At 34.4% G+C, this 17,134-nt stretch overlaps 1 protein-coding gene across 3 annotated transcripts in view; it reads right to left on the bottom strand.

Moving 5' to 3' along the window:
* Positions 1–799: 799 nt before the first annotated feature.
* The window catches only part of LOC142343136 (charged multivesicular body protein 2a-like), a 257,000-nt gene continuing 240,665 nt past the window's right edge, over positions 800–17,134 (bottom strand). For all 3 annotated transcript variants that reach the window (XM_075394827.1, XM_075394826.1, XM_075394825.1), the window contains exons 3-7: positions 10,950–11,047; positions 10,632–10,673; positions 8,521–8,673; positions 6,805–7,002; positions 800–1,113 (exon numbers count right to left, since the gene is read on the bottom strand). In XM_075394827.1, the coding sequence (XP_075250942.1) occupies positions 1,012–1,113; positions 6,805–7,002; positions 8,521–8,673; positions 10,632–10,673; positions 10,950–11,047 (593 nt within the window). In that variant the 3' untranslated portion in view covers positions 800–1,011. The remainder of the gene's footprint in view (positions 1,114–6,804; positions 7,003–8,520; positions 8,674–10,631; positions 10,674–10,949; positions 11,048–17,134) is intronic.

Raw genomic sequence — 17,134 nt, 5'->3', positions numbered from 1 at the left:
AAGGCAACTTGGTTAAAAGCTATGTAATGTCATTTTTATTTCATGGTTCGACCGTATGGTATGCCGTAAAGCTACTGAAGGAAATGACAAACATGAAACGCAAGAGTGGCATGTGGATTTGGCCAAAGAGTCATCTTAGTGATCAGGAGTACAAAGATCGCTTGCGATCTTTTAACTTACTGCTAATACCCTACAGCTCATGTATATACCCTTGTACAATGAAACAACATTCTCACGGGAACACTTCCACCAAAACCGGAGGATGACCTTTGCAGTTGAAGTTCGGAAATGCCACATCACGATCTCGAGATTTAATCTTAACATTTGCAAGAGAATTGTGTCACCATCGCTGCTGATACAACTCTTTTAATGTTGCTATGTAGCAACAATTCTATGTCAATGTTAACGATTTTCGGCAACAATTTCGATGCAAAACAAATTCCCGTCTATTGGAGAAAACACGTGTTTAAATACTCTGACTAATTGAACCAAACAACTTAAAATATCAAACTTAAAGAATTGGAGGAAATTCATTCCTGCGTTCGTAACCAAAGATGGTGAAAAATGGGAAATGGAAATAATTTTCTAATTCTACTCTGTACATACATCATTTTCAAGAATATTGATAAAATCTTAACATAGCCGGCAGATTGCCGGATAATAGCCGCAAAAAGGACCTACAGACTTGTTTGAACAGCAAACCAAAAATTTACAATTACGAAACGAAGAATCAGAACTTTTGCAAGTTACTTTATGCGTCATTTTCATTTGGATGCTAATCTATATATGATGAAAATTTGATAGAGACGCAGTTTGATTTTGTGTGCGCACACTACGGTGAGATCAACTATATTCTATGGCATTGCGGCTATCAACAATAAATACCGACAGTCATGATCAACAATGAATGAGCATTAGTATTCCATCGTGGGGATATCCAGAACGCAGTGTAAATTTATTTTCTTATTGGGTATGTTGATTTGTATGGACTGGACAAGGAGCGTAATTCATTCACTCAGGAGGTGCTTGCAGTTGATTGAGGCGTCTCATGAGGTCATCATCAGCTTCCACTGATCCAGTGGCTGGAAGAGGTGCTTGCCTGCCTTGTGGTAACTGTAATCAGAACCAAACGCCTCTTGGATTGCTGAATAAAATTAAAACAAAAGACAGCTAGCTCACCGTGTGAATTTGAACCATTACTTTTAAGTGATCAATATTTGGCATCAAAAACTATTATTTTCTCTTTTTGGCATCAAAAACTATTATTTTCTCTTTAATGTTAAAACACGCATCTGCAAAAACTGAACGGTGTTGCAACTGCTTCGCAGTTATTGAAAAATCAGAAAAGCCGACGGGACGATGGAAAAGCTTCCGAGATGAGAGCTTTCCAAATATACTTGAGATAAACCGACATTGGGTGTTAATTACAAGAGCTGACTTTGCGGGCCTCGACTAAAATGTTTTAGCCGATACGATCTGATAGTGTGCGACTACATTTTGATTTGTGTCGGATGATTCGCCTACTACTATGATTGTTATGATTGACCAAAACTGCAAACATAGCCGGAGATTGCCTGAATAGCTGCGAAATAGACTTGAGTGCCATATAATACAGATAGAAACAGATACAGGTTATCAACGCCCTCAAAAAATTATGTAAAAACTTCAAGCGATAAATTAATAAGGTTCGTTAAAATTCACTCCGCGAAACCTTTTTTACTGGGATCTTTAGGGATCTTTACTGCACATATGAGTTCCTTTGACCTTAAACTAATTCAAATTAAACTTAAGTTTTAAAGTGCAAAAAGTCATTTTATTGAGTGAGGTAAGTCACGTATGATCAAAACCTAATCACGTAACTGACTATAAAGACAGCGGAAACCATTAACTGTTGCCTTCAGACATTAAATCTTTACCTAGGTAGGTTTAGTTTAAAAAAAAATGTGGAAATTTTTTCTCGGTCACCACGAGGGAGAAATACCGCAAAATTTCATATTAAAAACAAACATATTTGTTAGATTGCCAGAAAATAGCCGCGCAATAGCTTTGTAGATCTGCAGTCTAAAAAAAACAGTAAAAAAGACAGACCAAGAAATTCGTCTTTTCATTAAAGGCTGATATGTTATATTTTGATTAAAAATCTGTATAAGTTTTCGCTGCCTCTATTAGCTGCTCTCAAATAATCTTCATTTAGAGTGACACACACCCATTTGAACTTATATCTTTGAATTAAAGTAAATAGAAGTCAATTTCAAATTGAGGAAGTCATTTTTGAGAGTGAGGTAAGTCAAGAGTGACCAAAAAATTAATCACGCGAATGAACAAAACAACTCGCTCCACTAAGAGCGAAAAATGACGTCTTACACGCACTTCAGTTGAAATTGCATGAACGAATGAACAAAGAGCAGATTTGAAGTGGTTGTGACGTCATATGGTCGTAACAAAAATCGCGACGACGAAATAAAAAAAACCAAAAGAAGGCCAATAATAGCCCCAGCTATCGCTGTGCGGCTATTAATAAAAAACATTTGGTAACGTTAAAAAATGGCCGAAATTCTTATTATGGTCAAAATACTAATAAGATTAAAAAACTGGTAGCGCTCAAAATTGTCACGAAGTGACAATTTATGATACTGACATAAAAAAACAGTCCGAAATCACCTATAATACCCAAAAACATTGTGAAATAATAAGGCAGATAATATTATTAGAAACTAAACGGAAATTTTCAACAGAAAAAGGAGACTAAAATTATTCTGAATACCAAAATAGATGAATCTGAATAAATATGAATCTCTTGTTGGCAAAACGACTTCATACGATAGCAAAAAAAGGACGAAAAGAACAGAATAATATGCAGTGGAAAAATAATCAAAAAACTGTATAAAAACAAAGGCAAGACCCTAAGAAAAAGTGCTCAAAGTAATAATCAGTCATAGTTTCGGATAAAAGGAATTCCAGCAAGCTATCAGTGCTGCATTAGGTTAATTGAAATTAATTGCAGACCACAGAAATTACAAAAATCTAAGAAGTAGCTAAAATCACAAAACTTATTAACAACTGAGAAAAGCAAAATGAAAAACACTATAAGTGATAGGAGAATGCTGGAATGGTACATGCTAGAATGTCCAGAAAAAGGGCAAATATTTTGCAAAATTTGAAATTGCATTTATAAATATTTTTTTTTGCTAAATTTCAAATACTTAACACCAAAAAATAATTCAATTATCGATAAAAATTGAAATCTCCGATGCTGCACAAAAATTGGTTCCAGTAATTACAAAATGGTTTCCAGTACAACCAAAACACAAACAAAAAAAGACAAATTGGACAAAAACAGCCAAAATCGGATTAGTGTATAAATTACATAAAACAAACCCACCTCACGTTAAAAAGAAGCATTGAATGCATGAATTATCAAAGGGAAGTTGCCAAATGCACTGACTTTTGTGAAAAAACCCTCTTAGATATCCAAAAATGAAATTAATGAAAAAAAAACAAAAATCACAGAATATGTGGCAATTTTGAATTTCAAACGCATATCAAGTTTTCCGAAACACTGTGGTATCAATTTCTGAGGGTTGCCTTTCAATATAGCATCGAATAAAAATTATTTCCATAAAAACCAAAATACAAGCAAAGCAACCGGTCCAATTGGACGAAAAAATGGCTGAAAACGTTTATCTATATGTACAATTCTGTCAAAAAATACTTTTCAAAGTCGAAAAATCATTCACTGAACGCAACGCATCATCAAAAATGTTGCTGAGAAAAAATTAGTTCACATGGCAATTTTATACATGTTTGCTTTCATGTAAAAACGCGGTCTGAACGAATAGTACCTCCGGTAAAAAAAACTCAAAAACTCTTTTTCGAACTCCGCAATATAGCTCCGCTCAGCTTACAGCTATACTAATCAAATAATCGTTCGTCAAAAATTACATGACCACTAAGAACTAACATAGCCGGCATAGCTTGAATTGCCGGAAAAGCTGCGAAAGAATAGACCTGCGTGCCATATAATAGAGATGGAAACAGATACAGATCTAAAGTGAAAAAAAAATCGACGCCGCTCAAAAAACAAGGTAAAAAAGCATTCAGCGATAAACTAATAAAGCTTCTTAAGAAACATTCCGCAGAAACCTCTTATTAAGGACCTTTACTGCACATATGAGTCCTTTTGACCTTAAATAAATTCAAATAAAACTTAAGTTTTAAAGTGCAAAAGTCATTTTATTGAGTGAGGTAAGTCACTTGTGACCAAAATCTAATCACGCAAAAAGTTTCTGCTAGAAACAGTGAGAAATGACGTCACGCGCGCAAATTTCGTTAGTGAGAGGAAGAAGTCATTCAGAAAACTTGACATTTTTTAGCTTTGCTGTGTGAACAAATGTAAAACGAAAAAAGAGCGTCAGACGATGAAACAAAAAAAACATAGCCGGAAGAATTCCGGAAGCCACTCGAAGCGTCAAATTTTCACTAACAAAACCGTAATTGCAGCGGAAGCCACTACCTTTTGTATTAAACCATTAACTACTTCTCCAGGTCTGCTCTAAAAATTGGTGAAACTTAAACCACTGTCAACAAGAGAAACAAAATGCAGCAAAATTTTATATTATTGAAAACGTTTGGTACCGTTAAAAAATCCAAAATAATTAATGTGGTCAAAAACCTGATATTCTGAAAAGGCTGATAAGGTTATCAAAGCCCTCAAATAATTCAGGATTCTAATCTGAAAAAGATCGCGAAAGCAAAGGGCAGATAATAATCTTAGAAACCAAGATAAATCATTTCAAAAACGAAATTAAGTATCAGAAAACACCTATAATTACATTTCTAATCACTGCGATTAAGACAAAAAACAACAACACACCTTACACTTGTTACTTGTTGTACATATGATAGACAACATGATTTCATACTAAAACATAACCGACTAAACGTCGGAAGAATTGCTCTTGAACGACTAGTGGGAGCTCTAATCAATTGCAGCCTGCTTCAGTCGGGGGGGGGGGGGGGGGGGGGGGGTAGCCTAAATGGGACTAAGAAGTTCTATAGTGGGCTTCAAATAACCATATTAGAGGTTAACATATACCACTATTAAGATTTAAAGTGAAAAAATGACACCAGTTTCGGCGCACTTTTTATTTGACTTTTAGTATTAAATTGCCGCCAATTGAGTTCAGCTGCTTGAAATTGTGATTGAGAGAGAATTTTAGATCACGCGAAATGCAAAAAGTCAAGGGCGTAAAAGTCACTCGAAAAGTCAAAACCGTCAAGCGAAAATTTTGCATAAAAAAAAAGACACACACGTTTACAATAATTGCTATGAACTGCGTTCAAGAGCAATTAATCAAAAATAAAATTGATCATAGAAAAGACATTAGCAGTAGAAGAATATTCAAAGGCTAAAAATCGTTTAAATTAGTACCAAGGCCGGAAGAAAGCTGCAGTAAATAGTCATAAGTGGAGATTTTGCAAAGAGCTTGCCATCAAACTCGCAGTACTGCCATATGTTGAATGAAATCAATTGCAAACCAAAGAAATAACGAAAATCTAAGAAAAAACTGAAACCATTCATTTTTTACAACTGAAAACTCAATATACCGAAAATGAATGTAAGTTCCAGGACAAAATTAGCATGATACTAACTAGAATGTGAAGAATATGGACACAATGTAAGAAACACCATAACAAAAAGACTTTCCTGATTTTTGAAAGTTGAAAATCAACTTAAAAAGTCAAAAAGGAATACATTTCATTGTTCAGCATTCGAGACATCGAAAAGACGACGAGTCATCCGAGAAAAAATCTATCCTCCTGAACAGAATAAAAAATAAAAAGCAGAATTCAAACATACGAAAAATTGGAACATTTTGCAAAAAAAAAGTCAAAAAACTTTAAAGACTGCATTTATGAAAATAATCTTAACTGATTTTCAAGAATTTAACCCCAAAAAATGAATGAATTTTTATTGAAACGAAACTAAAGTCCTTTATATTGAATAAAAATACTATTTCTAGTAATTAAAAACAAAATATAAACAAAAAACTGACAAAAATTGGAAAAAAATACTACCAAAATCGGATTAGCATATGTACAATTTTATAAAACAAAACTACATCGAGGTATTGAGGTAAAAGTACAAGAGGAGATGAGTAAATGAATTATAAAAAAGAGTTGTCATATTAACTGATTTTTGACAAAAACACGGCTGAAAGATCCAAAAATGAAGATATTAATAGAAAAAGGCCAAAAAAATAACTAAAAAATAAAGATATATGTACCAATTTTGAAATTGAAACGCATTTTCAGGCTCTGCAAAACACTGTGGTATCAATCTGCGAGGTTTACCTTTCAATATAGCATCGAATAAAAATTATTTCAACAAAAAACCAAATTACAAGCAAAAAACTGGGCCACTTAAACGAAAAAACGGCTAAAAACGGTTATCTATATGTGGCATTCAGTCAAAACAGTTCAAAGTCAAAAAGTCATTCACTAAACGCAGCGCGTGATCAAAAAACTTCTCTCGCTTAGCGAAAATCTGTTCACCAAGACAGCTTTTCTCACTTTTGCTTTTAGGTCAAAATGCCGCGTGAACAAATCTACTTTTTGTAATAAAAACGGGATAAAACCAATCGAGTCGTAAAAACCAAGAGCACCGAAATATAGCTCCACTCAGGTTACGGCTTCGCAGCCATAATAAACGATTTAAATCGATGCATTTGAAGCGGCTATGAAACGTTGGCGATATCAAAGGCATCCATAAAAAAGGTACTGAGATGGGAAATTGGATGTAACCTGGGCATTGATATCAACACCGATCTCTGAGAGGACTTGGTTGATGACCTCATCTTCAGCTCCCTCGTCATCGGAGAGAGCGACTGCCATGGCGTCATCCAACATCTCCTCCTGCATCTGCATCCTCTCATTCTGTTTCTGGAACTGCTGCATAGTCTGGGCTGTCTTCCTCACATCCGGGGAAGCCTTTGCCATCACCTGTCAAATCACATCATCACCACCACTGTCGACTCTCTATCATAACTAATGTATAAATAGATTAGTCATTAAGTTACCTTCTTACTTTTGAGGACCACACGGAACAATTGTGTGCCTACTTTACAATATGGTCAACAATGCAAATGAAAAGTTGCTGTTCTGAGCCTGCTAATTGTACTACGCTCACCTACATCCTTTGTGAGCACTTATAATATTTAGAATACAAGAACATACCCGGCAGATTGCCGGAAAATAGCCGCCGTAGATTCCAATAAGCATGATTGGGATTGAACGAATAGAATATACTGAAAAAAAAAGAATTTTGTACAAAAATATTTTTTAAGTCCGATTTATTTTGATGGCATTTCGTAGTTGAACATACTTCTGTTTCTTAGAGAGAGGCTACAGGGGCTACTATCAACACCAATAAGCATTAGAGGTGGTAACTAAGACTTATAGGAACGACGTTCAAATAGCGGGCATCTAAAATTGGGCTTTATGGGTTTATCCCGTTTCTATTTCTGACTTCAATTTTTTATACTGACTCTGTTCATTTTGAATTGCATTTGCTTAGCAACTGATGTTCAAATTCACTTTTAGCAGAATGAGAGAAGAGAGAAACTAGCCTAGAGAAGTCAAAAAGATTTCACGCAAAATGTCGAAAAAGCGGCAAAATGGTAAAGCGAAAAAAAGTTTGACGAAGTAAAAAAAAACATAGCAGGACAAGTCCTGACGCACAATTCAAAGAATTTTCATTGACTTAACAAACAACTAGACCTAAAACGGATAATGAGTGAATTGGGAAAACCATTTCTAAAAAAAATCAGAAGAAAAAAACAAAAAAAAAACAGAAAATCAATGTCAAAATGCTGCTATGGAGAACAAAAAACCACTAGGAGATATGTAATTTTGATTCTAACAAAAAACTAGGTCCAGAATGAGCTGTGAATGGATTGGGAAAACTATTTAGAAAAAAATCCGATCCAAGAAAATGAAAAAAAAACAGTAAGAATCAGAGTGAAATTGCCGCATGTGAACAAAAAACCACTACCGAGAAACCGAATTTTTGTTCAAACACCGTTTTCTCACTCTACTTTAAAATTAGAGCGAAAAAAATTCACGCCGCAAAACCACTCGCTTTTTCGCTCCATTTCCTGTTTCGGCGTGACCAAAATCACCACTCCAATTTGACTTCAAAAATCATGAAAATGTGTGAACAGATCTTAAAAAAAAAAAAAGACAGCGCCCCAATACAATTCAAATTCTTTGAATTGTAAAAAAAAATACGAGCGCAATAATAGCCGGCTGAGAAGATGAGGGCGGCTATTAAATATAAAGATTTTGATTGGTCTCAAATCAAAGAAAAAAATTGCATAAGACGCTAGGTAGGCCAGGCCTGTTGACCGCATAGAATATGCTATTAAAACTAAAATAACTTCCTGTATTTCGATAGCACATTGTGCCGGTAGTTACCGCTCACGGAGACAGAACTTCAAAACGAATAATGAGTAAACTTACCTTAGTGGTCTGGGCCATAGAGTCTGCCACCTTCTGATTGGCTGCCATGCTCTTCTGTTGCATTTGGACTCCTCTGATTCTGCCCTGAGCCATCAATGTTCTCTCATTCGCTTTCCTCATTTGCACTAGTTGTTTAGCCAACGCCGCTGCTACCTGCATCAATTTCACAGTAAACAATATCCTTTAAGCTTTACAGAGCCAATTATATTCATGTGTTGGAGGAAATTGTAGCAAAACCCTGCAGAAATTATGCAAGCCCTGCGAAAATCCCATTTTATAGCTTTGAATATAGTCAACTGATGTCAAACTAATTGCTCTCAAAAAACGGTTGGGAGCTTCCAGATGTTAGAATTAGTCAGGTGGAGTTATTCATTCTAGCTGTGTATAAGACCACAAATCAAACAAATTGATGTGTCAGGAATTAATTTAATCAAGCTGCAACATTTTCTAGCTTGATTTGTCAGCTGCGGCTACTTACCCCCAACCAATCAAAACTCTCGGAATGCAAGCAATATCGATCGAGCAGAAAAAAAGACTTACCAACTGGACCCAAATATTTGCTAAAAACTTGTAACTTTAAAGTTGCACAGAAAAATTCCGAGTTTCATATCTGACAAGTAGCTTACCTTCACGATAATGACGTCAGCTGCGCTGCATGTTATCATTTGCGAAAAATGTATCTTGTAAAAATGTTGCTTTACAGGATTCGAGCAGAAAAACGTTTGCGTGTTGTTTCATAACCAAAACGGTGTGCTTAAATATGCTCTAACAGCTTATACCCGAATCTGTTCGCTCAGGTAATATCCAAAACTGGCAGACTGCCGGAACACAGCCGACATTGCTTCCATAAGCCCGATTGAGATTAAAATTACAGGAAAAATAAAGATTTTTTTACAGAAATATTTTAATGTGGGAACTAATTTGATGCCATTCCGCAGTAAGACATATTCCTGTTTCTTAATCAGGGGATAGTACCAATACCAATCAATTCCAACATGAGAAAACTAAACAAAAATGCTCGCTCAGCCCAAATTTTTCACCCATATATTTCTCGCTGACTTCAAAAAACGCGGTATCATAACACTGCTCTCTTTTCTCTGCTCCCCGAACCTTTTGACCAAAACAATTGTTTTCAAGGGCATAATTAACTTTTACAGCCTGTATTAAACATACCCGGCAGATTGCCGGAAAATAGCCGCCGTTGATTCCAATAAGCATGATTGGGATTGAACGAATAGAATATATTGAAACAAAAAAGATTTTTGTACAAAAATATTTTTTAAGTCCGATTTATTTTGATGGCATTTCGTAGTTGAACATACTTCTGTCTCTTAGAGAGAGGCTACAGGGGCTACTATAAACACCAATAAGCATTAGAGGTGGTAACTAAGACTTATAGGAACGACGTTCAAATAGCGGGCATCTAAAACTGGGCTTTATGGGTTTATCCCGTTTCTATTTCTGACTTCAATTTTTTATACTGACTCTGTTCATTTTGAATTGCATTTGCTTAGCAACTGATGTTCAAATTCACTTTTAGCAGAATGAGAGAAGAGAGAAACTAGTCTAGAGAAGTCAAAAAGATTTCACGCAAAATGTCGAAAAAGCGGCAAAATGGTAAAGCGAAAAAAAGTTTGACGAAGTAAAAAAAAAATACGAGCGCAATAATAGCCGGCTGAGAAGATGAGGGCGGCTATTAAACACCAAAAACTATCGAACAATACAAGACGCACCACCAACACTCCTCCTTGAGACGAAAAAATTAGGGCCACTATAATAGACAGCTGAAAAGATGAGGGCGGCTATTAAACACTTCGAACCCAAAAACAACTACTTATGCTTTTAATTTTAACCATTTAACTGTAACATGGGAATCTACAAACCCTTTACATTGGCGTCCAATTATTCGAAAAACAGTTGTCGCAAATTGCTAGTTGATGTTAAACATTTATCAAAATTACTCTCCGCGTGCAATAAATAGGAGACACTTTTTGGTACCTCGTCGACGGACTAATGAGAGACAAATGTCTTCATTTACGGCTGCAAAACAGAACGCCAAAATAATAGCCACTGCAGAAGCTGTGGTGTTCTATAAAAAATCAAGTACTCACAGGTTTGTTATTCGCTTTCACTGCTTTCTTTATCTCCATCTCCTGAAAGACGAAGGAATGGTGATTAAGTAAAAACAAGTCGAAAAACTAATGCAACATTAGCTAACAAGATTGGGTACCAATTCCATGCATACCTAGTTGAAAAATTCAATGAGTTTAGGAATTACGTAATTCGCGCCAATTCTAAAATGCGACAACTTTCAGCTCTAGGCAAATATTCAAAGGCACTCGTTATGCAAACTTTAGGACCATTGTATAAGGTTGAAGATAATGCGAATTGAGGTTTGGATTATGACAGTGGTGCAAAATTGTTCAGACCAGTTTCTTCTGTTCCCTTTCATTGGCAGCTCTCTCCTTGTCCAAGTCTCGCGTCACTTTGTTCAGCTCTCTATCATTCTTACGCATCTGCTCTTTCGCTAAAGCAAACAAACCACTTCCAACAAACACGTGCATTAAGGAAGTACAATACGAACGTCCCTAATGATATTGGTTATTACAACCTAATAACGATGAGCTTTCAATCAGCATAAATCATTAGAACGATTAGTATGTACCATATTTTTTCTTAAAATCATTATCAAACAAGTACATATTCAAGCACGAGTGACACTGAAAATGGGGACAGCGTTTCAAAGCCATTTACATTTACTCCCATAGTAGTTATATCATTTGACTTCTAGGTACACCTAACAAGATATACACATAAGAAATAAACATAGCCGGCAGATGGCCGGAAAAGCTGCGAAAGAATAGACTTGCGTGCCGTATAATAGAGATACACAGATACAGATATAAGTTGAAAAAGTTATCGACGCCGCTCACAAAGCTATGTAAAAAATAAAGCGATAAATTAAAAAAGCTTGATTAAATTCATTGCGCAGAAGCCTTTTCATTAGGGAACTTTTACACATATGATTTCCTTTGACCTTAAATTAATTCAAAAAAGTGCAAAAGTCATTTTATTCAGAGAGGTAAGTCACTTAAGATCAAAATCTATAATCACGCAAAAACTTAATAGAGAGAGTGAGAAATGACGTCACGCGCGCAAAAGCCGTTGTTAGAGGAAGAAGAGGAAAAAGAGAGTTTGACTTTTTCAGCTTTGCTGTGCGAAAAATGTAAAACGAAAAGCGTCAGACGACGAAACAAAAAAACATAGCAGGGCAAGTTCTGACGTACAACTCAAAGAATTTTCATTGACTCAACAAAAACTAGACCTAGTAGAACGGACTGAGTGAATTGGTAAAACAATTTTAAAAAATTCATCAAATACTTTAAAAAAGTGAAAATCATTTTCAAAATGCCGCATGTGACCAAAAACCCACTAGCGAGAAAGAGAAATTTGGTTAAAACGAAAAATTAGGCCTAGAATGAAATATGGATGGATTTTCGCTCGACTTCTTGTTTCGGCGTGACTCCAATTTAACTTCAAAAATCATAAAATATGTGAACAGATCTTGAAAAAAAAGACAGTGCCCCAATACAATCCAAATTCTTTGAATTGTAAAAACCAAGAGCACCGCAATATAGCTCCGCTTAGCTTAAAGCTTCGCAGCTATAATAATACACAATAATATTAAAATCCGCACTAAATAAACCAACCTAAGAGCAAATTTGGCGCAATGGTTCACGCCCGCATCTCCATCTCTCGGGTTCGATTCCCACAAATAATAAATCTTTTCACTCAAACTAATCAATCAATCTTAACAATGCATTTATAAGCGAATTAAACTTAAGAATTCCTGTCTCACTTGGCGCAATCCAATAAGACAAGTTAGGCTACATAGGCAGGTGGAAGGTTTAGGGTTCTTCCTTTCAACGCCCCCGTCATAGTGTAGCTAATGAGACCATTTAAAGGGCACGTAAAAACCTTACAAAACTGTCTCTAAAAACAAAAACCTCACTCATATCGGTGGGAACACTGTGATCAAATTTATTTTTGCTTATTATTAAATAAAGCCATAAAATATGACTAAACCATAATTAGAAACATTAATAGCATTAAAAATTTTAGAAAAACTTTCGAAATACAAATTTTATATACAATTAAAAAAAGAATTGAATATATATAAACAATGAAAGCAAAAAAAACCGTTCAATGTAAAATATACCTCAAGTAAATTCAAATCTAAAAGATCCTAACTTTTAACGGTATAGAAAAATGGGTTATATTGATTTCCTTGGGAAAAAAACTACGACTGATCTGACAGATAATATTAAAGATTTTCACAATTTAACAGATCAATTTTTCTTGAAGTAATAATGCAAAGAAACTGCATGAAGTCGATATGTTAAAGAAACGGGTTTAAATTAACTATGAAGAAAAGATAAACGTCCAATTCGAAAAGAAACAAAGTTTTTATAAAGGTAAAAGTGATCAAGAATTTGATACTAATCGTGGTTTGAAGTCTCATGATCACTATTGTAAAACATAACCGACTAAACGTCGGACGAATTGCTCTCGATGGGACTAAGAAGTTCAATAGTGGGCTTCAAATAACCACATTAGAGGTTAACATATACCACTATTAAAATTTAAAGTGAAAAAACATAACCGACTAACGTCGGGCGAATTGCTCTCAAACGACCGGCGAGCGGTTGGCTTGGTCAGTAGCTAGCCACGGGGGGGGGGGGGCACCGGGGATTGATGGGGCAGCACTGGGTGGGGGGTAGGCAAAAGCGCGGTGGGGGGGGGGTGGAGCCAATAGTGGGGGTGGGGGGTCAACAAAGGGGGGGGGTGTCAACCTCTAAGAACCGCCCCTCACACCATAAGTATAAGTATAAGTCTCCAAGACAGTTTGAGCTGAAACAGACCTGAAAGGCTCTAAGAGCACATAATGCGCGCTGGGCGCTACCTGTTTATCCCGTTTTTGAGGACGAAAAGTCAAAAGCGTCAGACGAAAAATTGGTCAAGCGAAAAATCGCATAAAAAAAAGACCGACAGGACTAATATAATTGCTACAAACTTCGTTTGAGAGCAATTAATAGCACCAGTTTCAGCGCACTTTTCATTTAACTTTTGGTATTAAATTGCCGCCAATTGAGTTAAGCCGCTTGAAATTGTGATTGAGAGAGAATTTTAGATCACGCGAAACGCAAAAAGTCAAGGGCGTAAAAGTCACTCGAAAAGTCAAAATTGTCAAGCGAAAATTTTGCATAAAAAAGACACACACGTTTAAAACAATTGCTATGAACTTCGTTCAAGAGCAATTTAAAAAATGGTGATCGTAACCTTAAAATTAATGATGTCATAGAAAATTGAACTCATCTTTCGTTAATGATAATTTTGTAATCATATAAAGAAAGTAATTCCATAATCATAATTTCAATGACGCTATTGATCGAAATTCGACATCGTTGTTGATAAATAAATTTCGAATCGTATAGAGAAAATAATGCCCATCGTCGTTGATACATCGTTGTTGTACATCGTTGTTGATAAATAAATTTTGAATCGTATAGAGAAAGTAATGCCAAGTTTCGTGCTATCTAATTCGCTAAGTTTCATTTTATTGAAATCCCTAGGTCCATTTCTTTCCATCTTAGATTTTCATGATTAATAATAATTAAACTAAAAGAACGAAAAAATTATGAACGAATTGAATAACCAGAGATCTGTGAAAATAAAACAACGTTTTTTAAAATAACGTATTTTTTCATTTTCATTTATTTTAAAAAATCAATTCAAAGATTACCGTTTACAAACTAAATATTTGGAGATTTTGCATTCTAATTTCTCATTCAAACATATTGTTTAATAAAGTATATCAACAATACAAAAATAAATAACCCAAATAAAACTGAATTATATTTTTGTTGTTCAACTTTTGAATTATATTATTTTTGTTCAATTTGTGTATTCATTCAAACTTTAAGGAAAAGTAAAATACGTGATAAAGGTTTTTCAGTTTCATGATACCCCATCTAAAGAAAATAATGAAGGTGATGGTTTTTTAGTTTCACAAAATGAATGAGAACATTAAAAAATTAGAAGCATTAAATAGTTCAGAGAACGAAAACCGAAAAAATACATGAGAAGACAAGCTTCGACGAGAATACTGTGGAAACTTGGAAGAACATTGTGACCCCCAAACCAAAACCTGAACAAACAGATAACAAAATTGAATATAAATAAACAATGAAAGCAAACGAAACAGTTAAATATAAACTATACTTAAAAAGTAACTTCAAATCCAAAATTTAAAAAAAACCATACAAGCAATAGCTGAAACAAGATTTTTCTTACCTTTATTATTACTAGATGATAAAGATGATGTTTACAGTTGACAATTATATGATTAGTATCCTTCTAGAAACAGACCATTAGAAATAAAAGTAATAGATTGAAGCTCTGGTAGTTTGATATAAATGCATCTCTCATACCTAATAGAACTAGAGTAACAAGGTAATGATTACAATTTCGGAGAATGATTTTGTTACAGATAAAAACGCATATAGAAATCAGAAAAGCAAATTAAATTCGATGATAACTTTCTAAAGGATATAAAATATGAACAAAAAGTTGATAGGAGAAGTGAAAGAGCCAAAACTATCAGAAATCTAGCAGCTCTGAACATAAATGAGAAGGATGATAACAATGATATTAATAACGTAAAATAATTCGAAGCTTTAGGTTTATCAACAGATTCTGCAAATCTAACACGTTTAAGCAATACCCTAAACCTTAATAAGATGATAACAACGATATTAAGGTTGTAAAATAAAGAGAAGCTTCAGGTTTATCAATAGATCCAAAGCACTTAATTGAACAGTTAAAATTACGAGTTTTGCAATTATATCAAAACTTATCATGCTTAAAATATCAAAAACTTATTAAAACAGAAAAGAGTCAACAAAGAACAAATAGATAGCTTTATCTTCAATTACGTTAAATACTATTTTATTATAGAAAATGTAGATAAAATTATCTTCAACTAAGGTAAATACGCTTTTATGAACGAAGAAACTAGATAACTTTACCTCCAATTATGGTAAAAAAGATTTTATTACAGAAAAAAATAGATAACTTTATCGTCAATTATGGTAATTAAGAATTTATTAACGAAAAAGCTAGATAACCTTATCTGCCATTATTTCTTACTGTTATTCCATTTTTTATAGTTTAGAGTAAATTAAATGCCAATCAAACATTTGCCAAAAATTATAAAAAGTGTACTATGTTGGTGGCAAACTTATCAGTGGAACAACAAACAACTTAGGCGAAACCAACAGTAAAGGTAACAAAGTTCAAGAATTGTCAAATCAGTCAGCTAGAAAATTTTCAAATCACAAAAAACTTCAAAGGAGAAAGAATCATACGATTATATAAAGATGGAAACTGGCCTGCGGATTTAATTTTAAGTCTTGACTTTTATACATGACACGCTTGGCTGTTACCTCTGAAAAATAAGGATGGTATATCCGCAACTAATGCTTTCAAAATTATTTTAAATGATAGAAAACCAGAAAAATTATGCGTGCATTGATGCAGTAAATTTTACAATAAAGTGAAGCGATCTAAAAGCTGTTTTTATAGAGAGAATTAATAGAACACCTTTATATCTAATTAAAAAATCATTGGTTATTAATGGTGATAGTAATTGGGTAATTTCTTAAAGGAGGCTTTCATAACCTATAAAAATAATATTCATAGTACGATAAAAAAAAGTCTTCTGCAGAAGCTTCTAATTATCCAGAGGAAGTCAGATACACTGTTACACCAAGTAAAACAAAACCTCAACTGAAAATTGGTGCCTATTTGAGAAATGCAGATAAACCTAAAAGCTTTTGAAAAGGATACACTTCGAATTGGAATGGAGAAGTTTTAAAAATTAATGAAGTTCTACAACCACCAACTTAAAAAATAGAAGATAAGGGGTGAGATATTGGACGATAACTATGAACAGGAATTATTCAAATCTAAATTCAACGAGAAACAGATGACAAGAAACAAATTCAATCAAACAAAAAACAACAAACAACCTAACAACAAGCACAGCTTATCAAGAAGAATTATCTTATTCTTAGAAGATAATAATAGCATTGACATGAAAAACAAAGGCAAAGTCAAAGCGCGGTTTAAAAGAGCAATTAGCGATGCATTGCTAGTTGAACACATTCAAGAGTAACGTTAAGTACAAAGATTAGCTTCACCTAATCGAGCGTTTGCCTAATATCCCATGCCTCAAAAGACACAATACTCCTCAAGTCGTAAAAACATGGCCGCTATAATAAGCGCTTGAGAAGATAATGCCGGCTATTAATAAACATTGCGAAGATTTTTTTGAATTTGAAATTTTGTTTTGACGCCATTCAACCGTCTTTGGCATTAAACTTTTTATGAAACTTTGCATCATGTTTCCAAAAATAAACTCATTGATAAAATCAACGGTTCCAGAGAGGTTTTCAGCGGTTCCAGAGCTTTTCGCGGCAACTAATTCAAGTTTCCGAGAAAACCTCGGTGAAAGAGGAGGTCTGGCATATAAACAACTAATGGCCGAAATGTT

The sequence above is a fragment of the Convolutriloba macropyga genome, chromosome 7 (genome assembly GCF_964194025.1).
Source record: "Convolutriloba macropyga chromosome 7, txConMacr16.3, whole genome shotgun sequence".
NCBI classification, from domain to species: Eukaryota; Metazoa; Xenacoelomorpha; order Acoela; family Convolutidae; genus Convolutriloba; species Convolutriloba macropyga.
This window is presented reverse-complemented; position numbering and strand designations above follow the sequence as displayed.